The following is a 27,727-nucleotide window of genomic DNA, read 5'->3' as shown; positions in this document are numbered from 1 at the left end:
AATATCGTGTCAGATGGCTCATCAATTTGGAGGTTGTGATGTTATGATTTGGGCTGGAATCTGTTTCGGTAGAAAAAACAGATCTCTACTTTTGCCAGGACACTATGAATGATGAGATGTCAGAGGGAACATTATTGAGCATCTTATTGTTAATTTTTATGCAGCTATGGGGGACTAGTTTTTTTCTCCACGTTAATGCTCAACCACATAGATCAACACTTGTCGCAAAAACAGCGCGTGGTGATGTGACAATACCTCCTATATGCTTTTTCATGAATTTTGTAATAGAGACTTCAAATTTTTTTAGGGTAACCTCCTGTTTTCATATGTGAGTTTTGACTTGTTTTGCAGTAAATAAATAGTTAAATTGACTAAAAAACAAGTCAAAAAATATTATATGAAAACAGGAAGTGACCCTAAAAAAAGTTTGAAATCTCTCTTACAAAATTCATGAAAAAGCAGATAGGAGGTATTGTCACATCACCGACGATGCAGCGGTTTGAATTTGACATTTCCCCAGCACTCACCATACCTGAATCTCAAAACTGCTGAAGAATCTATTGAAAATTAATACATTTAATGATAAATTTGATTTTTATTTTCTGTGGATAGTTATTCTTTTTTATATATTTTTTTAAGGGAATTTTTTTGGAAATACATAACTATAAAATATATTTAATTTAAATAAAACAATATGAAAAAAAAATTAAGAAACGCTTTTCTTTAGTTACGAGTGACTAAAATTAAAAGAATTAAAAAACAACTGAAAAGCAAAAAATAAAAAAAAATTGAAAAAATCTAACACATTCGTCAAAGAAAAACGTGGCGCGTCTTCATCGAATAAACGGTTTTTGCCCCAACGAACGTGTTAGATTTTTTCAATTTTTTTTATTTTTTGCTTTTTAGTTGTTTTTTTTTTAATTTTTTTAATTATAGTCACTCGTAACTAGAGAAAAGCGTTTCTTAAAAATTTTTTTTCATATTTTTTTATTTGTTACTTTTTGGTCTAACACTTTTTAAACATTAAAATATATCGTCATGTTTATTAAAATATGTATAAAACATATGATGTACAAACATGAAAAGTAGTCGGAACCGGCAAAAAATTTGAATTGTTGAATTTGAATTGAATTTGAAAAACTTTGTTGTTTATTTATCAAGCATAACGTAAACAATTAAAGTAAAAAGTGAAATTATGTGTAGTTCATATAATGAGCTACAATCTGTGAATGTTTCAAGTTTCTTCATTGTAAAAACAAGAGAATTTAAGCATTTTCCGTTAAAATCGTCTTCTTATTTAAACAATTAATATAAACACAATTTTTTTTATTCACTATTCGTGTATTGTTCCCGCGAATACATATGTCTGCAAATTTTCATTCATTTGCATTGAAGAAAAGGCAGTCAAATTAACGTCTTAAGATTTGATGCAAACCATTGAAGTAAAGAAAAGCATTTAATTAAAAAAATAACCATAGTTATAAGTTGATTTAACTTGTTTAGAATTTATAGGCAAGAGCCTTAACTTATGTTTCAAAAAACATATTCGAAAAATCTCCAAAAACAGTTTCAGAAAAATGATTAAGAAAAAAGTCCAACATTCATGTGCACAATATCGATTCGCCGTTCGTACAATGGAGCAGTTGACCAACTCAAAACATAACGGGGAGAAATCAATGAGAGAGCGTGGAGAAACTTCTGGGAGGCAGTAGAATGGGGCGTGTCATGGAAGCCACACCGCACGCCGCTGTGTTTTTACGTAAATACCACATTTGAAAACAGACGAGAATTCCTTCCGTGGATAAATTAGAGTGAGGAATGGGCTGCAAGAGTGATTCCGCGATTGGTATGAGTGGACAACCGATGTAATATCTATTGTTGTTATAATGAGTCAGGTGAGTACGTGATTTGAGCATTTTTAGAGCACTTTTATACTTTGGGCTGAGGTAAATCTCTCCAGTTAATCATCCGATCTCAATAATTAGTCGCAATTTGCTCGTTTATTAGCTTAACTGTTTAATGCATTATTAAATATTCCTATTAATCACCAAGATTTAATTTATAATTTTTTATTTACAGTGTATTTTTTCTAGCTTAGTATTGTTCTATTGATGTCCTCAATTGTTTTATGATATATGTTTTCTTTTATTGACAATTTTATTTAAAACAAAATAGGATATTACCACGCATTAGATGAGATCAGATGAATTGGGATAAAAACCACTTAACCATTTTCTTAAGGTTTGTAATTTTTGTATACATATTTCTTATTTTCTCACTTTTCTCCCAAGTTTTTATACAGTCTGTATCTGGTATATTTTGGTGAAATCTTATATTATATATTTATTTCGCAGTTTTTAAGATGCATTCTGGGTCTCTTTTACCCTCTTCAATACATATGTTTACAAAATTTTGCAATATTTTCTTTATAAGTTTACAACTTAAAGATTTCTGTGCTTTACCATCAGTATTTATTCATAGTCTTTTGATCTTCTTTGGTCCAATTTTTATGGTTTATCTGGTTATTAATGTCAAAGATTTGTGTGTAACTATTTTGACACTTAGTGTTTCCAAATGTTGTTTTTCTTATTTTTCTTTGGTATCACGTGTTATTTGCTGCTTTAATATAGATTAAGCTTATCTTTGTGTGTTTTTATAACTTAAATATATTTTTTCTCGGAAAAGTTTACTATTAGGTATTTGTGTTTAATTTTGTCGAATGTCTTAATACGGTTTCCAACAGCAGACATAAGTTTTTCTTTACATTTTAGGATGATGTGGCGGTAAACTAAGAATAAATATAATTTTTCATTTGATTTCTAGTCTTTTTTCAAATCCAGATTAATTATTTTAGCATCTTAATAATTTTAGCATTCAGTGTTTAACTAAATATTCTAGGCAAGTCTGTTTTACTTCCTTTTGATACTTTGTTGCTCCACATCATTAACAAACATTAAACATCAAAAAATCTAACTTTGAAAATATTACATTATTTAATCTAACTCTAAATACTATCTAAGCACTGAGCTCTGGTATATACTAAGAATTTCCACAGTTTTCACTGTATTCCTTTACTCAACCGTTCTCTCCACCTCTTTCTGTATTGCCAGTCCCTTTCCTCTAGATTTCTTGTCTCCATTGCTTCGTCAACTTCATCTTTGAAGGATCTTCGGGGTCTGCCTTTCTTCCTTCTTCTTATCGGGCTTCAATCTTTTATTATATTTATCCAACAATTTTAGTCTACTCATCTGACATGTCCATACCAGGTTAATCTCTTCTGTTCGATGTAGTCTATTATATTTTGAGTTCACTCCCATTATTCTCTTAATCTCTATGATATTTATTCTACCTCTTCTTGTTACTCTGCAGTTCCTTCTAAGGAATTTCATCTCTGTTGCTCTTATTTTGTTTTTGGTTTTCTTATTTATTATCCATTTTTCACAACCATAAGTGAGTTATCATGGTGTTATATACTTATTATTCTTTTTGTTTTTATGCTGATGTTTTTATCCTATAGTATTGGGTTCAATTTTGGTATGCAGTCTTTTGTTTGTCCTAGTCTATTTTTTTAAAACCATTTTATATACTTGGCTTGGTTGGTGTCACGGACTCTGCAAATTTTGTAATCCATTTAAAAAATAGTTCTAGGCTACCTAGACACCTGAAATTTTCAGGATAGCTTAGAACTAGGTAACAATGCAATATTTAACTGCTATTATACAGGGTGATTAATTAGTGGGGTGAAGCTCCGTAGATCCGTTATAGTAATGTATAGCGATAAAACTTAATAACAAAAATTTTAGCGAACTTTGAGCTTCACATCACAAAATTAGTTAGAATGTTACAGGGTGTTCGATAACATAGTGACAGACCAAACTTATGTTTTTTTAAATAGAACACCCTGTATTTTATGTTATATTAGAAATCTTCGTAACTTTTCGATTACAAAAATATAAAGGTTTGGTATGTTATACGGGGTATTTACAAAGTTATAACCAATTTTATATGAAAATCGTAACAAGTTTAACTACCTGTATAAATAAAAACAAGCACAAGGTCAATGGTTTATTGACGTTATATTTTTTTATTTATTGTCAAAATTTTCGTAAATGGTTGTTTTGCTAATTTTCTTTATGTTGAATACAGGGTGAGTCAAAACGCAAGTACATTATTTTCTCAGTAATTTTAAATAGAACACCCTGTATTTTATATCATTATAGAAAAGTACCATTACCACACTATAATTTCTGTATAACATTCCCTATGTGTAAATTTATTAGTTTTCGAGATATTTTCATTTTTCAGAGCAAAATTATTAATAATTGCGGGTCTAAATCTTTCCAAATTTTAAGTAAGCCATGACTGAATAATTTCTAAAACTTACAATTTACGATTATTGATTATCAATCTGTAATCAAAGTTGGCTACAATTTTTGTTATTAAATTTTATTACTATCTATTACTTATAACGGATATACAAAGCTTTACCCCACTGGCCAATCACACTGTATGGATAAATCGATTTTTTTAAATGTCAAACTATTTTAAAAATATGACTAATGAAATGATATTTTAAAGTACGTTAATAAATCGGTATCTACAAATTGATGATGCCTCAGTGGCATTAGACTTCAGATGGTCCCCAGTTGGAACCCGGCTGTTGCGTATCTTTTTTTAATTGTTTTAATAAATAATTAAAAGTTTATATACTTAAAATTATATGTATATACCATTTTAAACAACCGTGGTATTATAAAAAATAAAATATTTTATACTAGTGTAATTTGTGGAATCATAATTATAAATAACAGTTAATACACCTACTAAAAATTCATCTTTTAATTATTCTTTCCAAACATGTTGTATCCTATACATGTACAATAACAAAGCCGTGATATTTTGAAAAGTACTTTTTTATTAGAGTGTAATTTTTGAAATTTTAAGCATTTTATCGTTAAATCGTTTATCGTTAAATTATTTTACATTCTTTTCTATAAATAATAAAAAGGTTTTATTATAAAAAAGTTCTTTTTTATAAAAGTGTAATTATTATATCTTCTTCAGTTGTTCCTTTATTTGATATTATGAAACCTAAATTCTTGCACTTGTCTGTTCCTTTGATTTGTTTACCCTCGTCTATCTCCAACTGGTTTATTTCTGTATTCTCCGCTGTTAGGTATTCAGTTTTCTGTAGGTTTACTTCCATTTCATTCTTTTTATATTTCTGCTCCAGTTTTCTTCTCATAAAACTGAGGTCATCTTCGTCTTTGCGATCACTATTTGATCGTCAGCAAGACTTAGGGTATATAAATATTCGTTTCGTACTGGTTATACTCCATTCTTTCGCACTTCCTCTTTCATAGTTTCAGGATTTTTTCCAGGAATATTTTGAACAGGGTAGGGGACGTAGAGCAGCCCTGTAGTAGTCCCTTTGTCGTTTTAAATGGACATTCTATTGTCCGCTTTGATAGCCAGTTTTAGTCCATTCATTAACGGTAAAATATTGCAAAACCTTTAAATTTTAAAGAACCGCTTGGATTGACATGAAATTTGGCATACACACAGCTAACAAGTCAAAGAAAAAAAGTGATATTGTACCGATATGTGCTTTTGCCCTGAGGGTGGTTTTCACCCCCTCTTGGGGGTTAAAAAATATTCGTCCAAACAAAGTCAGGAAATGGGTAAACTGGCTAATTTAAAGTAACTTTTGTTCTATAGAGTTTTTTCACCAAGTCAATACTTTTCGAGTTATTTGGCAGTGAATATGTTCATTTTTTCAACAAAATAACACGCTTTTAGACGGTTTTTCGCAAATAACTCAAATTGTAAGTATTTTGTCGAAAAAGCATTCTTAGCAAAAATATAGCCTATAAAAAATTTAAAAAAATAGTGAATATATCACGTTTTTTTTTATTTAGTAGAAGCAGAGTTATAGCTAATGAAATATAGGTTCATATTCCTTAAATTCCAAGTGGAATACTTTAACGTGAAATAACCAAAAACGAAGCACATTTCGGGGAAAACTCATTTAAATTTATTTAAAGTGTTTAAGAAAAGCTTTATTTCTGTTTTATAAAAAAAATTTCTAGCATCAAAATTCAACAAGTTACGCTCAAAATAAAGTTAGTCCCTTTTGGTTTTGGTAAAAAAATCGAGAAAATCACCCCCTAATTAGTATCTTAAATGAACTTAATCGTAACGACTTCACAAGTTTCTTGACTCGTGTATATATTGTTTATATGATCTGTAAGTTTCATCGGTTCAAAGTCGTTATTATTGAAACGGCTGTAGTTAAAAGGGGTTGAACGAGTCACTGATCACGAATGTATGCAAATTTAGAAACAGCAAATCTTGATCAATTTTTGTCTAACAGAAAAACAAAAAAATATATGATATTCAGAAAAGCAAATCTGACTTTTTTTGTATTTCGAGACTTTTGGTATCTCTAACAATTTTTAAGTTATTTTGAAAAAAAGCATATTTTTCAAAATTTAAATTTTTAAAAATTTTACTTTAAAACCAAATTTTTTCAAAAATAAACACTTTGAACCGATGAAACTTACAGATCATATAAACACAATATAAGTAAAATAATTTATGGAGCGGCAACGATTAATTTCGTTTAAGTTGCTAATTAGAGGGTGGTCTTCCCGATTTTTTTTTGCAAAAACAAAAGGGACCAACTTTATTTTGAGCGTAACTTGCTTAAATTTAATGCTAGAAACTTTTCGTAAAAACAGAAATAAAGCTTTTTTTAAACACTTTAAAAAAGTTAAAATGGGTTTTCCCCAAAAAGTGCTTAATTTTTTGGATATTTCACGTCGAAATATTCTATTTGAAATTTGGTGAATATGAATCTATATTTCATTGGCTATAACTCTGGTTCTACGAGATCCAGAGACCTAACGCGTACACCATTTTTTTTAACTTTTTTATAGGCTATATTTTTTTTAAGAACGGTTTTTTCGACAAAATACTTACTTTTTGAGTTATTTGCGAAAAACCATCTAAAAATGTGGTTATTTTGTTGAAAAATGAACATATTCACTCGCAAATAACTCGAAAAGTGTTGACTTAGCGAAAAAGCTCTATAGAACAGAAGTTACTTAAAATTAGTCAGTTTACCCATTTCCGGAGTTGTTTTGGACATATATTTTTTCACCCCCAAGAGGCGGTGAAAGTCACCCCCAGGCCAAAACCACACGTCGGCACAATATCACTTTTTTTCTTTGACATGTAAGCTATGCGTATGCCAAATTTCATGTCAATCCAAGCGGTTCTTAAAAATTTAGAGCAAAAACCGTGAAAGAATGGACTATTTGTTATTCTTTTTTTATTTACTACAATGCGCTTTTACCTAATAAGGTTATTAGCGGGACAGTAACAGTTGATTTACATTTTGTTTAGTAGATTACAGTCATTTAGAAACAAAAGTAGTTTATTAGTGTTATTATAGTCTAAAATATCTATGCCTATTAAACTTTTCACACTTTTCCACTAGCATATGCTTCACTGTAAGGTTCTTCTTTTTTAAGCAAATGTTCATGAGAAAACTGGATATGTCCAAATCGTAAACGGGAAATAATTGTTTGCTTTTGTCTGGATATCTCGGGTGGTTGCCATGGTCCAACCTTATTTTTTATCTCCTGAAGCTTTGATGTGGTTTTCCATGGATTTCCAGTTTTCGAAAAGATGTTTTATGAAGTAACTTTTTGTTATTTGTTATTCTTGTAGAGTGCTTTTACCACTTTTATTATAATATTCGTGGAACTGCGGTGTCTTACAGTGCTTCCCGTAGGCAGGTTCTAGGTATCGAGTCATAGGCATTCTTAAAATGTACAAAAACCAAATGGACGGATCTATTTTTGGTCATTTTTTTCCTATTAGTTGTTCGGCCGTGTAGATGTGATACAATATATAGGGTGTAACAAAAATACAGGTCATACATTTATTTACATATTTTGGGACCAAAAATAGTTCGATTGAACCTAACTTACCTTAGTACAAATGTGCACATAAAAAAAGTTACAGCCCTTTGAAGTTACAAAATGAAAATCGATTTTTCCCAATCTATCGAAAACTATTGGAGATTTTTTATTGAAAATGGACATGTGGTGTTTTTATGGCAGTATTATCTTAAAAACAAATTATAGTGGAATTTGGAAACCCTCAAAAATTTTATGGGGGTTTTGTTCCTTTAAACCCACCAAACTTTTGTTTACGTTCCAATTTAATTATATTTATAGTACCATTAGTTAAACACAATGTTTTAAAAACTTTTTTACCTCTTAGTACTTTTTCGAGAAATCAGTTTTTATCGAGATATTTTGAATATTTGTCAAATCCACCACATATTTGTATATTATGGTTAAGTACGATTATGGACACTTGGTAATAATATGAAAATTTATTTATAATTTACATTTTTAGGTATATTTTGAACCATATTAAAAAAGAAGCCACATCTCGATAAAAGGTGCCTTATCGAGAAAATACAAGGAGACAAAATTTTTTAAAAAGATTGTGTTTAACTAATGGTACCGCAGTAATAGTTTAATTGGAAAGTATACACACATTTGGGGGGTTGTATGGGGGCACAAAACCCCCATACATCTTGTATGTAAACGTATTAAAAAAGAGGCCGCATCTCGATAAAAACTGCCTTATCGAAAAAATACTAGGAGGCAAAAAAGTTTTGAAAATATTGAATTTAAGTAAGGGTACCACAATAATAAATTAATTGGCACGTACACAAAAGTTTGGGGGGGTTTAAGGAAACAAAACCCTAAAAATTTTTAGGGGGTGCACAAATTTCACTATAATTTTTCTTTAAGATGTTCCTGCAATAAGAATGCCACATACCTATTTTCAATAAAAAATCTCTAATAGTTTTCGATATATTCGAGAAAATCGATTTTCATTTTGTAAACTCAAAGGGCTGTAACTTTTTTATGTGCATTAAGGTAAGTTAGGTTCATTCAAACTATTTTTGGTCCCAGAATATGTACTTTAATTTATGACCTGTATTTTTGTTACACCCTGTATATTAAATGGACAATTTTTAATGGAATAAAAATAGGCCTTTATTAGATACACTAACTTGGACTATTTTTAAATTAGGGTTAGAATTAGTTATACAAACCGTTCATACATATGCAATTTGTTTGCATGCAAGGACCATTAAGAAAACTGTTAACATCGTTATCGTCGGAGCGATCTGGCGCTTAATCAACAGTGCTGGAGCCACTGACGGCAAACACATTATTTTAGTATAATTAGGTTATTACTTCATAAGAGAACTTCACAAAACAGCCACATTGGTGTTTAATGTAATTATCGCCTACGAAGAGAACCTTTCAGACATTAAAAACACGTTTAAAAATGTTATGTTTTTTGAAAAAACTATTCTTTTGATATAATAATATGATAAACAACTTTAAGTTTCTTAGGAATGTAAACTTTGAATACACTGTTATTGTGATCACTATTGTTGATAGATTTAGTTAAGAAAAGTACTTATTTATGTACCGAGAGCATTAAGTAGCAAATACGAGGGCCGGGTGGATAGACGTAGTCGAAGTGTTGAGAAGAATGGGAAAAGAAACAGAGGCTTTGAAAACGATTAAAGTTAGAAAACTGCAATAACTGGGACATGTCATGAGGAGCGAGCATTATAACTTGTTGCAATTAATAATGCAAGGAAGAATAGAGGGTAGAAGGAATTGTGGAAGAAGACTCATCTCCTGGTTAAACAATTTGAGAGCTTGGTTGAACTGCACTTCTGCGAGCAGCGGTATCGAAATTGCGAATTGCCATGCTGGTTGCCGATCTTTTTAGAGGAGATAGTACATAAAGAAGAAGAACTAGGTCATAAAACGCACTTTAGGTCCGCGTGGGCATTAAATATACTATTCTTTGAACAAAAATAACACAACAATTGAAAAACAAAATAATGAACAAGTATGCCCTAAAAGAGTATTATATTTTTAAATTTGATTGCTAAGTACCATAGATAAAACTTTTTGAAGTTATACTTCTTTACGCGCGATATGAGGGTGAATTTTAATAGGATTAAAACGTTTGATCCCGGCGCAGTCGCATTACAACTTTGTTCTGATTCTATGTTCAAATGACATGACAAAAATTATCCAATATGGCAAAACAAAAAAGTTTATAATTGTAGTGATTTTTAAATAGTTTTTAAAGCAACAGCTACGTAATAATTGTAAATGTATCATAGGTACCTACCAAAATACATAGTATGTAATATCATTTGAACTATCATTTGAACCTACCAAAATACAGTATGTAATACTTTTATTTACATAATTTGATTTTTTCAATTCAAAATCAAAATAATTTGATTTACATAATTCGAAAATATCAAAAATTTAATCCGTTTAGTTAGTCGACACATAATGACAACTGTCGCCGTGGCGAAGCGTTTAATGCGAGTGAACCCCAATACAACGCCAATACCAGCCCCGCGCTGGTAAGTTGGTTCAAATCCCAATAGAAACTTTTATTTCTTCATTTTTTTTTATACATTTTATGATTGTAAGTATATTTATTATATAATTTTATTTTCAGAAAATACATATTTAGTTAAAAAATTTTCCAACAATTAATGTTCAGAAATCATTTGCGGCATTTTTAATGTATTTGTGTGTGTTTTATTCTTTTATTATTTTAATTTTTGGCACTGTTTTAATAAAAATGTTTGAGAAGTAGTAAGTATAAATTAGTTTTATATTTAAATAAAATATAAATAAAAAGTATGTTTATTTCGTTTATAATCATATAATAGAAGTATAACTTCTTACGTGCGTACAAAGTACACACACATTCTTTTTTTTAATAGTTTTTTGTGACATAAGCATATAATTAATTTCACATATGACGAAAAATTGAAGTTGGTTGAATTGTCATTAACGAAATAATTTTAAAATAAATAATATGTTGAAAATTGCTTTTTATTATTAATTTTTTAATGACACACTTTTAGTTATAATCATGAATAGGTTTTTGAAACACAACACTAGTTTGTTAGGTAGTAGGTAGACTACATAATTTTGTCAATAGACCTGTAAAAAACTCCAAAGGATTTTCTATATTTTCCAACACATATTATATTAATAATATAAAAGAAAATACAAAATTTCAACTAATATACTAATTACAGAATAACAGCAAAATTAAAGTAAGAAGCAAATTATTGACAAACGTCACAAGTACATTAGTAAAAATTGTAAAAATATAACCTGACTGTCAACGATAAGTAATACCTAAAGTTTAGGGAGATCGACAAACGTATCCTACCGTAAGGTAATGCTTAAGCGGTTTAGACAATTCTTATAGTATGGTAAAATCCGTTTTAGAATTAGGAAGTACCTAAACCCACTTAGGTAATTCTTAAATATTTAGGTATCGTTGGTGAAATCGGGCATAAGTGTTAAAAGTACAATTTTTAGGCACGCATGGAAAGTTTGCAGAATGAGCGAAGCGAATTGTGCAATTCACATGAGTGCCTTAAAAATGTACTTTTTAACACGTATATCATACAATATTTTTTCTACAAACGTCTTATATATCAACAATTATAATTTATTCATTCTCAATTACAGGATAATATCTACAAAAACTTTTACTTGAACTTGACTGACATTCCATTTTTATATTTTTCTTGACATTACATCAAAACTGCCTATACTGTCAATACGTAAATCATAACAACTATAGAATAACATCTTACTTTTATTGTTGTATATTCTAACAAATTTTAATAGTTTTTTTCTACAAACGTGAAATATAAATATTTTGACGTTTCACAATTTGACAATTCACTTTTAACTGCAGTGCCTTAAAAATTTTAAAGTACTAGTGCCACAGTTCTTTAAAGTAGCATTTTTAACGCTCCTATGGAGTGCTAAAAATTACATTTATCTACTCTATGTCATATTATGTATAAGTTTTTAGTTTGTGAAAACTGTCATTATGTATAGATAGCAGTGCGTGAAGGGTTTAAAGTGTGCGTGAAATAACAATGTATTTTAAATGGGATTTACTTTTTCACTCTGTTTTTGACACATTTTCATATAATCAAATATCCTTAACTTTCGCGTTGTCATGGTGATGACATAATGAGCAATAAATTACAACAAAAATTTTGACAGTTTTGTAGTTTGAAAGAAATTAGAATTTTTAAATGTCAAAGTTCTAAAAATGTTTGAATAGAAATGAATTCCAGTGACGAAGAGTTACAGTTTTTTTAATTGTTTATAGTAGATAAAACATTGTATGAAACTGTGCGTGAAGTACTTTTTGCGAACTTACGCGATGTATAGCACTCGCCCCGTTGTCGCTCGTGCTCTAAACATCACGTACCTTCGCAAAAAGCATACTTCACGAACTGTTCCATAAATAACTATTTTAACACGGTTGTAGAAAAAATATTTTATTATTGAAATAGACACTTAAAATTCTGGTGGATGCGGCAGGTGAAAAATTATTAGACTATTACAGAAAAACTCTTTTTGAGAACTTTAGGTGTCATATTTATTGTATTGTTTCATTAAATTCTTGACAAGCTTTATAAGAATGCACTACAAAACAATAGTTGTAGTCAAATAATGAAAATGTAAAAAGAATGGAGGGAAACTGGTCGAAAAGAAAAATATTCGAATTAATACCACGAGGAAGATGGAACAGGGGGCAACGAATAGGAACTAAAGGAATTATGAAAGGGCAATGTATAAATAACCTTCGACACGCTGATGACACGGTCATTCTGGCAGATATTTCTGAAGTACTGCAACGCCTAATGGACCGATTAAGGAGAGCATATAGAGGATTTGGAATGAAATTGAATATAAAGAAGACAAAAACGATGGTCATCAGTAAGCACCAAAATAATGAAGGTCAATGTCGACGGAACAGATCTGGAAAGAGTAACAAGAATAACGTACCTTGGAAGTTATCTTGATGAAACTTGGGACCACTCACTAGAGATAAGAATATGTCTGGAAAAAGCACTTACAGTATATTACAAAATGAAATAAAATACTAGCTTGGTTGTAAAAGGTATATTTTAAAATACCCTAAATAAGGGTCACAATAAGACAAAACGTTTTCGGAATAAGAAATCCATCATCAGTGTTCTAAAAGCCAAAAAAATAGCATGCCTGAGCCACCAAAATATGTTGGGTAAAAACCCTTTAAATGTAAACGATTATGTTATGTTACATATTTATATAAAATTTAAATGATATTCTAGATATGCCTGGATGTTGCCCAGAGCAACACTGGACTCTTCCCACGTGGTTGGAATTTTTTTGGAGAAAACCTCACATATTGGATTTCAATGGCAAACATATTGGATTTTGTAAAATGAAAAAAGTTCTATGCAACCGCCATGGCGCGCCATCTGGGTATCTCATTGAGAACTAGAATACTTAAGTGCTATGTTTTTCCATCTTGATCCATGGTGTTGATGCCTGAACAATGACAGAAGCAACACAAAAAATAATCCAAGGATTCGAATTCTGATGTTACCGTAAAATGCTCAGGATATCTTGCGTAAAATCTTGCGGACGATAAACAAGGAAAGGGAGCTTATACTTATAATAAAAGAACGGAAAACACAATATTTTGGTCACATCGTAAGAAATCAAAAGTATGAACTGCTCCAACTTATAATCGAAGCTAAAATCAATAGCAAAAGAGGACCAGGAAGAACACGCAACCCTTGGCTTAAAAACCTACGACAATGGACAAATATGACCTCCAGAATAACTATTCAGAGCGGCTACCAATAAGATTAAATGGGCAAATGTAATGGCCAACATCCTTAAGGATAAGGCGCCGTGAGAAGAAGATTACAATAAAAGATAACCGAATAAATGAAAACAAAATAATATTCGAATTTTTGAAAATTTTACAAGTAGCGGACTATGGGTGTTTTTATTCTTCTTAGTTGTAAATTACGCAGAAAAAATAAATGCACTTACCTCATATAGAGTCTTGTCTGAAACAAAAAAGAAAATAATTAAATAATTTTAATACTATTAATAAGTCATTAATAATTTTGAATATTGCAATCACTACACTTTTTATGATATTGTTTTCTCGGTATTATAATATGTAATTAGAAAACACCACAAAAAATTAACCCAATCCAGATGAACATAGGCCGAAATATGTAAGTCAGTTATTAGGCCAGTTATGACTTACACTGCCGAAACAAGACCAGACACAAGCAAAACACAAAGATATCTCGAACCAACGAAATGAAGATCATAAGGATTCCTGGAAAAGGACTACATGGCAGGGTAAGAAGTGAGCAAATCAGAAGCATAGAAGAGTGGAATCGACACATAAGCAGGATATCTGAATCAAGGATAGTAAGAATAGCCAGGGACAACTCACTGTTAGGCAAAAGAAATATAGGACGCCCAAGGAAAAGATGAAACGACAATGGACAAGAAGAAGAAGATGAACGTATATATTATCATATCATCCAAAGCGATGGAGAAAAGAAGAGCTGGGTAAAAAATCCTTAGTGGAAGTCAACCAAAATATGAACCAGGGGTCTAATATTTTCGATAGAATTTTAGACAAGAGTCTTAGACAATGCAGATGATTATTTGTTCAGCAGTGGCCTGACTGAAATCTTTTACTAAAAATTTCTCTCACGTTGATAGAATAAAATTAGGGAGGGAATATCGAAAAAACATAACACAAATGCGACAAACTAAAGTATAAGGGAAAAATAAGAAAAGAACTAGAAGAGATGGAACTAATCATAAATGATAAAAAAATCCTACACTTGAAAAAGCATATGGATTTTGGAGGAAGAGAACAAAAATTAGTTTTTCATATTGAGTAAATGACGGTGAACATTTAGCACCAATTCGAAAGAATTTTCTGTCTTTCTGTAGAAACACCTGCAAATATGTTAATTATAACAGGCTTTCCTCATTTTTTTCTTCTTTGTATAATTTAAAACGAAAATTATGCTTTTTTTCAAAGTAAAACACGGAATAATATGGTATTATTTGTAAAGGAAATTAATATTCTACACAGAGATATTTTAAATTATTTATTAAGTACCAGTATTTACCTCTAAATTGTCTTACATTGTGGTTAAATATTTAATAATTTCATGTATATTGTGTCCTATGGAATCAATATCGTTACATTCCTTTAAAATTTATAAGATTTCTTTTATTTATTAGAAAAATATTTTCTGTCATTTTGATAAAATACGTGACATCATTTTTACAAACATTTATTGCTATATCTGATTAAGCAATGATTTAATAAACCTCCCCACCACCTTTTTACATCAGAATTCACATATCAACGTTAAATCCCCAAAATGTTTCCAGAACATGGTTAATGAATGGACATAGCATTTCTCCATGGACTATCAGAAACCCACATGTAATCACCCAATTAATGCAATAGAATACAGATCATATAGATCTACAATATGCAGTTACATTTCGTCTATTCGTCTAGGAAAAATTCAAATGAAAGATGATTCCGTGTACCAAAATATGAGTACCCGAAATGAAACATAGACACCTGTGAATGAAACACCACCCTTTTTAATTTTTCATTTTACTCATATTTTGAGTACACCGAATCAACTTTCGTTGGAATTTTTCCTATACGGAATGTGACTGCATATTGTAGAGTACTTTAGCCTTCTTTATTCGTCGTCTCCTTGCCTTATAAATTGTAAAAGGCAGAGATTAAGTATGTTACCAGAAAGTGGTTCCAGGAGAATTTTCAGATGTTTCCAAGACGCATAGGTAGTAGTATTCCTACACTGATACCAAAAGTTTCTTTAAGCGGCCCAGTTCATATAATTACTGAAATAGAGAACTTTATGCCATATTACAAGCGATAAAATACATTTTCAAAACACAAACCAAGCACTCTTTTAATATCTGAATCACTCAATTCAATGAGAATCATACAACAGACCATCATGAACACTATAGCCTTTATTAATCAAAGACATATTACACAGAATCAAAATAGTTTTCCTATGTGTTCCCTCGCATTCTGGAATCGAGGAATATGAAAACGCTGATCGATGGGCTTAATCAGCTACACGCTACACAATTACCTTCATTGGCAGAACAGTGAAAACTTACTCAAGAGCATCTTATTACTCATACCTAAGCATATACCAATAACAATAAAACATGGGCTAACAGAATCTGATCAATTTGATGCTTACAAGTAATAATCGTTATCTGGATATTCAAACCATATGAAAGACATTCTGAACATTCAAACCGACTATAAACCTCTTTTCCAATTCCTTAACAAATGTAACTTACAAGATATTATTATAATGTACCTAACTTCATATACTTTGTACACTTATTGTATTTTCGTAATACAATATGTGTACTAAACACGATATAACAATAAGTGTACTGTAAATATTGCAATGATGGTCGAAGCCATGGTCGAAGCTATGGTCGAAGCAATGGTCGAAGCTATGGTGAAAGCTATGGTCGAAGCGATAATCGAAGCGATGGTCGAAGTTATGGTCGAAGCGATGGTCGAAGCTATGGTCGAAGCGATGGTCGAAGCGATGGTCGAAGCTATTGTCGAAACGATAGTCGAAGCTATAGTCGAAGGTATTGCCAAAGCGATGGTCGAAGCTATGGTCGAAGCTATGGTCGAAGCTATGGTCGAAGCGATTGTCGAAGCGATGGTCGAAGGATAGTAGAAGCTATGGTCGAAGCTATGGTCGAAGCGATTGTCAAAGCAATGGTCGAAGCGATGGTCGAAGCGATGGTCGAAGCGATAGTCGATCCTATGCGATGGTCGAAGCGATTGTCAAAGCAATGGTCGAAGCGATGGTCGAAGCGATGGTCGAAGCGATAGTCGATCCTATGCGATGGGCGAAGCGACGGTCGAAGTTATGGTCGAAGCGATGGTCGAAGCTATTGTCGAAACGATGGTCGAAGCTATAATCGAAGCGATGGTCGAAGCTATTGTCGAAGCTATGGTCGAAGCGATGGTCGAAGCTATTGTCGAAGCTATGGTCGAAGCGATGGTCGAAGCTACGGTCGAAGAGATGGTGGAACTGATGGTCGAAGCTATGGTCGAAGCGATGGTCGAAGCTATGGTCAAAGCGATGGTCGAGCGATTGTCAAATCAATGGTCGAAGCGATGGTCGAAGCGATAGTCGATGCGATGCGATGGGCGAAGCGATGATCGATGCGATGCTCGAATCGATTCTGAATGCGATCCGATAGGAGAAGAGATGGTCGAAGCGATGCTCGATGAGACGGTCTATGCGATGGTAGCAGCGATGGTCGATGCGATAATCAAAGCGATCGAAGCTAAATATAATTTGTCTTCTCCTCAGCCTCCAGCCCGAACTCTCTGGCTTTTCTATCGAATCTTTCAAAAAGTTTGTACAGAATTGAAAACAAAATCGGAGTAATCGCATAAATGTAAATACCCCATTAGCTTAATGGGTCTCTAGTTGGTCGTTTCACCCTAATCATTTTGCGTTTGGAACTCCATCAGTAATAAATACGTACCTGTTGTATTGATATTATTATAATGTACCTAACTTCATATACTTTGTACACTTATTGTATTTTCGTAATACAATATGTGTACTAAACACGATATAACAATAAGTGTACTGTAAATATTGCAATGATGGTCGAAGCCATGGTCGAAGCTATGGTCGAAGCAATGGTCGAAGCTATGGTGAAAGCTATGGCCGAAGCGATAATCGAAGCGATGGTCAAAATTATGGTCGAAGCTATGGTCGAAGCGATTGTCGAAGCGATGGTCGAAGCTATTGTCGAAAAGATAGTCGAAGCTATGGTGGAAGCTATTGTCAAAGCGATGGTCAAAGCTATGGTCGAAGCTATGGTCGAAGCGATTGTCGAAGCGATGGTCGAAGCTATGGTCGAAGCGATAGTAGAAGCGATGGTCGAAGCTATGGTCGAAGCGATGGTCGAAGCCATTGTCAAAGCAATGGTCGAAGCGATGGCCGAAGCGATGGCCGAAGCGATGGTCGAAGTGATAGTCGGTACTATGCGATGGTCGAAGCGATTGTCAAAGCAATGGTCGAAGCGATGGTCGAAGCAATAGTTGATCCTATGGGATGGGCGAAGCGATGATCGATGCGATGGTCGAAGTTATGGTCGAAGCGATGGTCAAAGCTATTGTCGAAACGATGGTCGAAGCTATGGTCAAAGCTATTGTCAAAGCGATGGTCGAAGCTATAATCGAAGCGATGGTCGAAGCTATTGTCGAAACGATGGTCGCAGCTATGGTAGAAGCTATTGTCAAAGCGATGGTCGAAGCTATGGTCGAAGCTATGGTCGAAGCGATGGTGGAAGTGATGGTCGAAGCCATGGCCGAAGCGATGGTCAAAGCGATGGTCGAAGCGATTGTCAAAGCAATGGTCGAAGCGATGGTCGAAGCGATGGTCGAAGCGATAGTCGATCCGATGCGATGGGCGAAGCGATGATCGATGCGATGCTCGAATCGATTCTGAATGCGATCCGATAGGAGAAGAGATGGTCGAAGCGATGCTCGATGAGACGGTCTATGCGATGGTAGCAGCGATGGTCGATGCGATAATCGACGCGATCGAAGCTAAATATAATTTGTCTTCTCCTCAGCCTCCAGCCCGAACTCTCTGGCTTTTCTATCGAATCTTTCAAAAAGTTTGTACAGAAATGAAAACAAAATCGGAGTAATCGCATAAATGTAAATACCCCATTAGCTTAATGGGTCTCCAGTTGGTCGTTTCACCCTAATCATTTTGCGTTTGGAACTCCATCAATAATAAATACGTACCTGTTGTATTGATTTGCTTAGGTCAGTTCTCATAGTCATCTTTATTGATATCCATTGTAGGGGGGCAATTTAAAGGTTAACGTCCAAAGAACGGCCAAGCTATAATAGCTTTGCCGTAGTTAGTCATCGTCGCGGTCGGCGAGAACTCAGGATCAAAATTGCTCTGGACTGACAAAATTGCTCACGCTCACGAATTGATGGGATACGATACGTCCAGACAACTAATTTAGCAAGATGTTTTTATGTACATATTTGTGAATAGCACAGTAATTTGAAATTGGCTGATAGTTTTAATAAATCATTTTTTGAAGTTATAATATACTTTTCTTTTGTAATATACTTTATAATTTACTATTCTAATAATTGAGAAATAAGCCACAATTTAACTTGAAAAATAGTTTTATTGACATTTAGACATCTCAGACATTGTTATCAAAATACAAAATATGAATAAATTAAACAAAAATGTTGTTGCTTAATAAAAAAATTCTTTTAATAATTTAATTTAATCTGACTCATTCATATCGACAATTCAGACATATATATTATGCGTTTTAAAGTAGAAGACTTTAAAATGACATTATGTACTTCTTAATCGTGATTGGGAAAATGTTAAGTAAAGAGTAAAAACAACAGTATGAAGTACTCGCACACAGACAGTATGAAGTTAGTTGCAATACATTTTCTGGAAGATTTGAGAAATTTTTTATAGATAATCCATCAGTACTACAGGAAGATTTGCTTTTGATATATTATAATATATTGATTATTTGGGTCAGTTCAAATTTAGCAAACGGTCCTATAAAGAATGAATGATTTAGCTAATAGTTTTTTTTTGTTTCAGTAAAGCATAATGGAAGCAACTGTGATTCTTTCAAGGACTTATTCATCAAAAATCGTTCCTTACAAAACAAATTTTAGAAGCCCCCGATTCAAAACAAGTCATGAGCGTAAGATGAACCATATGGATTTCAACCAAACTGTAGTATCAAATTTCACCGAAATAAAGCCAAATTTTACTTACACAACCGAAACGAACATGTCATATTGGAACCAAAGCGACTTTTTTCACAACCTGACCAATAATTCTGAATTAGAATACGATTATCAAACTTTAAATAATACAGCCAAGGAGGAGTTGTGGACTAGTTGTAAGGAATGGACTCCAGCACAACACAACCTCTTCCAGACTGCGAACTTCTTCTTTGCCGCCGCTTTTCTCGTTCCAGGGAGTTTTAAGCAAAGCGTTCTGTTAGTTAGGTAAGACCAATTCACTAAGAAAATATTCAGTGGGTCAGAATACATAAAAATACACTCTGAAACTTCGTGGTCTTTGATCGGCCATGAAACAACCCTGACTTTACACCATTGGATTTTTTCCTAATTTTTATATATAATATTTACCGTAGGGCCCTATTGTCAATTGGTTACTTTTTTCTTACGATATGGGGTGGCGTAGAGATTTGTGCCCCAGATATTTTACTATGGAATCTAATAATTGTGATATTAAATGCAGGCCACACCGCCTTACTCACGTGGAAATTTCTGCCTCCGACACTAACTTTGGAATTGACAGATTTATATCTTAAGGTAAGTCCAAAATCTACTTTTTTTAAAGAATCAAATTTAGATTTGTATCATTCCTTTCTTCTAAAGGTTATAATTCCTTATCCGATACAAAAAAGACATACAAGCAAGGATAACGAAGGCACAATTCAATTGAAAGATCAGAATAACAAAAATCAATGTGTTCAATACTTGTGTAAAAAGCATACTACTCTACGGAGCAAAAACTTACAAGCACGAGGAAAGCACAACAAAAAGGCTCAGACTTTTATAAATAGGTCCCTAAGAAAGAACCCAAAGATCTTACTGGCCTAATAAAATAACGAATGTAGAACTATGGAAAAGAACAAAACAAAACAGTATAATAACAACCATTAGGCAGAAGATATGGAAATAGATCGGCCACACGTTAAGAAAAGATCCGAGTAACATCACAAGACAAGCACTCTAGTGTATACCTGAGGGAACAAGGAAGAAAACAGTAACCAGAGAACAAAACAGAATCGGCTTAAGATAGGGGGGAGTGAAAAACAAGGCAAAAACAAAGGAGATTGGAATAAACTGGTACAAGAGGGCAGAGGAGAATGTAACAAGAAGATGCTCTGAGCCACCAGCCATTTTACACCACCGGCCAAGAAACGATGCGTCCAATACCTAGGAGTGATGGTCCAAGAGCGAGAAAGAGACAATAAAATACTTTATCCATGGTCCAGTATTGTTGTTTGTCTACTAAAATGTCTTAATGATTTCCTAGATGAAAAGCAAGTGACCCCGTATATTCCTTATCGTATTTTATTCTATTAATTATTTTCCGTAGATTTTTTATTAGGGATAGGATGGTGTATTTGTCTGATTGGAGAATGTATTGCAATTGGCCGAATGATTAATATTTATGCCACTAAAAAAGTCTACAAAGTTCTTACTGTCCATTAAATAATTTAACTAAAAATCATTCAAACCAAATTTGTACCGATTTAAAAAGATCTTGATAAACTGTCTCTAAAACTAATTTCGCAAGTTGATATCTCACGAAAAGTTAAAAGAGAATGAAATTTAGCTGAAATGAAAGGTTTCCGATTAAGGCATCTTCGAGATAACACATTATATAAACCACACCTTATAGCGTGTGGTATAGACGATTGAAGAGGTAGATAACTGTGAAATACGGAAATTCTCTTTGGAAAAGATTTAACATACGTTCTAAAACAAAATTTATCTACTCTATGTCATATTATGTATTTTTTAGTTTGTGAAAACTGTCATTATAGATAGCAGTACGTGAAGGGTTTAAAGTGTGCGTGAAGTTACAATGTATTTTAAATGGGATTTACTTTTCCGCACACTTTCAATGGGTTTTTTGGCACACTTTCATATAATCCTTAACTTTCGCGGTGTCATGGTGATGACAATATGAGCAATGACTTACAACAACATTTTTGACAGTTTTGTGGTTTGAAAGTAGTTAGGATTTTTAAATGTCAAAGTTCTAAAAATTGTAGAATAGAAATGAATTCCACTGCCCTACTAAGCGAAAAGGGGGTATCTATATTTTATAAAAAATGAGGTACTACTGTTTAGTCATTAAATACACCTTCATACAGGCTCCAAACCCATATAGAAACTGTGAAACTATATACCTCATAATGAATTGACCATACAGTAATAGAAAAATATATAGAATCTTTGAACTCATTCATATATGAGACAATATATAAATGAGTATCCGAAAAATAAAAATTTTTCGCTTAGTAGGGCAGTCCAGTGTCGAAGAGTTACAGTTTTTTATTTGTTTATCGTAGAGTAGATAAAATATTGTATGAAACTGTGCGTGGAGTACTTTTGCGAACTTACGCGATGTATAGCACTCGCTCAGTTGTCGCTCGTGCTCTAAACTGTTTGTGTGTCGCTTCACGAACTGTTTCATAAATAACTATTATTATCGTACGTGTGTTTTAATATACTTCGAAATAATCTCAAGAGGTAAAATCTCTCCTTTGCCTTTGCCAAAAAAATGTTTTGAATATTGATATAAAATTCAAAATGCTGATTATTAAACTCCACAAATATCTCTTTGTTAGAAAAATCGAAAATGTTGAACAAAAATAATTCAAATAAAAAGTTTGATACTTTGAAAGAAATTCTGGAGGGAGAATTTATTATAGCATTAAATATAAACAATCCCATTCTGTAAAAATTAACTCCCAAGAAGCTAAAACTATGTGGAGACTTAGTGGTAACAGGCATAAAAATAATGTACATCAGCGATGTAGATCAGTAATGGTACTCCATAAAATAAACTATTACAGAAGCAGCAGATAAATCTATCGGAAGAAAGAAGAAAACAAAAAGGAAAAAATGGTCCAAAGAAGAATGCGAAAGAAACATACCAAAGAAGAATTGATTATCTGTTGAACCCATCAGACGAAAAACGTATACGATTCAACAGAGAGAGTCGCAGCTAGAAGAACTCAAGGCAAAAAAAGAGACAATACCTACAACAACAAATTAAAGAGGTAAAACGAGAACATACATAATCAAAGTAAAACATTCTACAGAGAAGACAACCTAAGAGAGGTTCCTATATATAAGGGCACCCAATTTTGTAAGAGACAAAAATGGAGAAATTTTCTATATAAATTTGACTATTGTCTTCTTTATTTATATTTATTAAGTTTATTTATATTTGACTTGCAAAAGTACTTTTTGTAAGTATTAGTATTACCAATAAACCATCTTAGTAATTTTTGCAATGTAAAAACTGTCGAATATTTTGATTAAGTAATTCGATTTTTTTGTAGGTTTTTAAGCCGCTTAGGGTGAGTAAAAAACATTTTAAAGAATTAGTCAGAGAAGCCAAAGTAATGAACTTAGAAGAAGGTGATATTTATGCTGTAGAAGATGTCAGTCCTGCAGATGAAAGACTATCAATTTTGCTCAAAGGAAGGTAAGCATATACGCCCTAGTAGGTATGCAAAACACGAGGCACTTTAAAGAGGGCACCTCTCAACAAGAAATCGTAGTCCACAGTCACAGTACATCGTCCTATTTTGAAAATGATTACAAAAGTCTTAAGAATGGTTTCTATGAGCGAGTCTACCACTTTCAGAAAAATTTCAGAGTGCAGGTTGGACGTGTTTCCGCACGTCCCACGTCTAAACCTGTGGCTCTAGCCCGGTTAGGTTTTGTTATTGCAAAACTATAATTTTTAATTTTATTCAAAATATTATACGTTAAAATAAAATAAATTATTTTTGTCGGACAAAAAAGAGGGCCCGATCGCCCAATCCGACACTCGCAAGATGTCGGACTCACTCTAGCACGGTACAATTTTGTTATTACAAAACTATTAGTTTCGATTAAAAGTACTTATAATGAATCACAAAAGACTGTCGATCTCTTGTCCGACAACGTAAATATGTTAATTATGGCAGGTTATGTTTTGTTTATTCATCAGCGTTATGTTGAGTGTGCAGGCCTCCGTTCCGTACAAAAGTAGATATTGACCATACATAGTGTGACCAAGACCAACTCCAATTCAGTCGAATTCGGTACAAAGCTGAAAAAAATACCTGAAATTCGGGACTTTAAAATGAAAATCGGGCCATTTTTTTTAAATATAGAACTCTAATATGCTTTTTCTCATGGGCATTTTTCAGTGCGTCACAAATGATAGAAACAAAAGTAAGTCCGTGATAATACACATTTATAACATTTATTCTAACATGACATTTTAGTTAAATCTGACAGTTGTCACATTTTATTTGCAATTTGGCATAAAAACAAATCAATTGTGTTTATTGCATTTATAAAATGGTATTTTCTTTGATTTGTATAGTCTTATAAATTGTACAGATTATATTCGTAGATATATTATATAATTCGTAAATATTTTTTTCGATTATAGCGCCATCTATCGACAGCTAGAATAAATGTTATAAATGTCTGTAATCACAGACGTGCCGTTTTTTCTGTCACATACAATTTAATGCGTTAGAAAGAAATCGAAAAACTGTGACGCACTGAAAGATGCTCATGAGAAAAAGAATATCATCATTTTATTGATTATTTAACATTTTTAGTTGACAATGATATTTTTGATCGGATTAAGTCACAATTGGTTGTAACGATAATTACATTTTTGTCAGTTTTTGACGTTTCAACTTTCAATCCAAAAATCGTTCTCAAAAAAGAAAAAAAATCAACTAATACTGGATTTCCATGTGGATCTAACCTTAGGTTATCGTAATTATCATTACAACTAGTTGTGCCTAATTCCATCAAAAATATAATTTTTTTTTCGTCCCACCACTTCAATTTGATGTGAATTCTTAAAAGAATAACTTATTCAAAAAATCAAAATAGATTGAAAATTCGGATGGCCCGGAAGCCTTGTCCGGGACGCCGGGACACGACTTCGTAATTCTGGCCATGTCCCGGATTTTTAGGACTAGTTGGTCACACTAACCATACAAGACATAGCAATGCAGAAAACGACATCTAAGGCTGATATTAACCTTTTTTTTTGTAAGTCTTGAGATCTACAAGGCCTTTAGCACTGTTGTAAATATAAATAGTACTTTTACGTACTGATGGTGTGAAATTGTAGATGTATCATAGAAATCGCTAAGTTAATCAACGCATGCCAGAAACTGTGTTATATTGATAATTTATTAAAATATTATAGCATGAAATAAAACATCTGGAAATCACAATTAAATTATTATACGAACCTAAACGTTATTTTCTAATTAATTATTTAAAGATAAATTTCTTTAAATTAGTTTATGCTGATAGGCTATAATTGAACCCCTTTATCTTTTAATATTTAAACGACACGAAGCTGTGCCCCAATTCACGTGCTTTTATTTAAGAAACTAATTAGAAATTATAATTAGGGAATTATTTGTCACAAGCTGACTATTATTAGGGTTGCGTTTTTCCGTTCATTGATTTCTATGTATTTTACAGTATTTAGTAAGTTTTGAGCAAAGTTTTTATTCGATTATAAAAAAATCAGCATTTTTCTGATAGTATAGTCGGCGGACAAAGAATGCGGCGTAAGAAACCTACGTTGAGTTGAAACAGAGTGCAGAAGTTGTAGGACTAGCAATAAATACAAATGAAACAGAACTACTCATAAAAACCAGATCGAATACAAAGGCGCAACAACATTTTATAGACGATATAGAACACGTGAATAGATTCACATCACATCACAAGTTATGAATATGAAACATGGGTTATAACACAGAGATCTGCCAATGCATTAGACGTGTTCGAAAGAAAAAATATTACGTTGGATTCTAGGTCCAATAAGTGAAAATAACAAGTGGCGAATTAGATATAATAAAGAAATCTACGAACAATATAGCGAACCAACCCTAGCATAATACACTGGACGGCAGAGATTTCGGTGGGCAGGGCACATAGTCCGCATGCATGAGAACGGAGTCCTCAGAAAATTGCTAAATCCAAGAATGCAATGAAAAAGACCTGTTGGAAGACCAAAAAAGAGATGGGAAGACGAAGTAGATGAGGATGCCAAAAACCTCCTAAAAACGCATTCATGGAAAAGAACAGCAGTAAATCGAGGTGATTGGAGAAGCTTGCTGAAAGAGGCAAAGGCCCAGTTTGGGCTGTAGTGCCATTGGATAGATATAGATAGGCTATAATTGAACCCCTTAATCATTTAATATTTAAAAGACATGAAACAGTGCCCCAATTCACGTGTTTTTATTCAGAAAACTAATTAAAAATTATAATTATATCTACTAATTTAAATATTATAACTTCGTATTTAAAAATTCGATTTTTAGCATTTCTATAAACCCTTAATTAGTAATCAATTTTAGTTGCGAAAAATCGTCACATATTATAACTAAAATAATTGCCGAAACCGGGAATCGAACCAGGGACCTTTAGATAGCCAGTCTAATCGCTCTTCCAACTGAGCTATTTCGGCTTTTGAAGAAATAATATAAAACTTTTGGGATTCACACATCCATCACTACATCACGAACTACATTATCTTTAAATGGCATGTTCAATAGGCCGGGCCGAAAATGGGCAAAAAATTTTTTTGCGAAATTTTAAACGGGCTAGTAAAAAGAAGTTGTGTATGGTAGTCCTTATACTGTGTACCAGTGGCGGCTCGTACCACTTTAAGAAGGTAGTGCCACAACTCGGGCAGCCGCCAAAATTTTTAGTGACGGATTCACGATATTGTCAAAAAAAGGTATACTGACAACAAAAACTAAAAAAAATATGCGCGGATACTTTTATCTTATGTACATATCTTAAGTTTATTGATCTGAGGTGCCAAGCAATTGTCCAACATTGATCAAAACAGTTCCGTAAATTAATTAATAATAAAAACCTCTTAACCTACCACCAGCATTTACTGCTGATAGTGCTTGAAAATTGTTATTACGATTTAGTCTCTATTTACCAATTTATAAAAATAATACTATTTCATTATTCACACACATGCACAAATTTTTGTAATGTCACTTTTAAAGTTTACGATATATGAAGTTCATTCTTCTATTTTTTGGTTGCAAAGTTTTCAATGACTTTATAATTAAAATTATCAATACAATTTACAAAATGCTTTTCTGCAGATAGCATACCTAAAGCACTAGGTTTCGATGTAAACATCGAAAAACAGCGTTCTGCTTCAGATGTTGATATAGGAATGGTAACTAAAATACTTAAAAGTTTAATAGTTTCTTCAAATGTGCTTTTTGAACCTTCCCTCTACAATAAAACCGATAGCGAAACAGCCCCAGAGGTAGTACTTAATTCGTCTCGCTAATACAGTACCTACTTCTAATTCAGTTTTAAACCGAGTTTTGCTTAAAAATTAAAATTGTCTCCATGGTTCATTAAGAAATGATTCGGAGAACTGATGCTTATAAGCAGAAAACTTCTCCGACATAAATAAATTAGAAGCAACTAAATGTCCGGAGAAGGTAGACCTTTGAAAGATCTGGTACTTTGAATAATATGAACCTTTAAGTCGTTATCTAATTCGGCACTAAAATTGACCAGCTCCTTAAATATGCCTCTATTTTCTGAATTTTCTTTTTCGTCGTGACCTCTTAAAGCTAACTCGAAAGCCCCACAACACCTTGTAACATTTGTAGTTTTTTTTTCTAGCGAAAAACCACCAAAAAAATTTTTAAAATACTAATCTTTATTGTCAATTAATAAATTAAACTTAAGAAATAATCAAAATATTATCAAACTACCCACGATCATGATGCACCAAAAGTTTAATTATAAATACAAAAACTTTTTAACAGAAAAT

General features: G+C 32.5%; 1 protein-coding gene and 1 non-coding gene across 2 annotated transcripts in view; one reads left to right on the top strand and one right to left on the bottom strand.

Moving 5' to 3' along the window:
- LOC114331698 (uncharacterized) overlaps positions 1–27,727 on the top strand; it is an 81,212-nt gene that overhangs the window by 25,479 nt on the left and 28,006 nt on the right. The window contains exons 8-14 of the mRNA XM_050660796.1: positions 16,448–16,746; positions 16,867–17,164; positions 17,677–18,076; positions 18,162–18,508; positions 19,700–20,112; positions 20,262–20,442; positions 23,217–23,362. Of these exons, the coding sequence (XP_050516753.1) occupies positions 16,448–16,746; positions 16,867–17,164; positions 17,677–18,076; positions 18,162–18,508; positions 19,700–20,112; positions 20,262–20,442; positions 23,217–23,362 (2,084 nt within the window). The remainder of the gene's footprint in view (positions 1–16,447; positions 16,747–16,866; positions 17,165–17,676; positions 18,077–18,161; positions 18,509–19,699; positions 20,113–20,261; positions 20,443–23,216; positions 23,363–27,727) is intronic.
- Positions 26,307–26,380, bottom strand: Trnaa-ggc (transfer RNA alanine (anticodon GGC)). Its single transcript has one exon. It is a non-coding gene; the product is annotated as a tRNA-Ala (tRNA).

The sequence above is a fragment of the Diabrotica virgifera genome, chromosome 9, assembly GCF_917563875.1.
Source record: "Diabrotica virgifera virgifera chromosome 9, PGI_DIABVI_V3a".
Classification (NCBI taxonomy): Eukaryota; Metazoa; Arthropoda; class Insecta; order Coleoptera; family Chrysomelidae; genus Diabrotica; species Diabrotica virgifera.
Note: the sequence above shows the minus strand (reverse complement) of the source record. Positions and strands in the feature narration are given on the sequence as shown.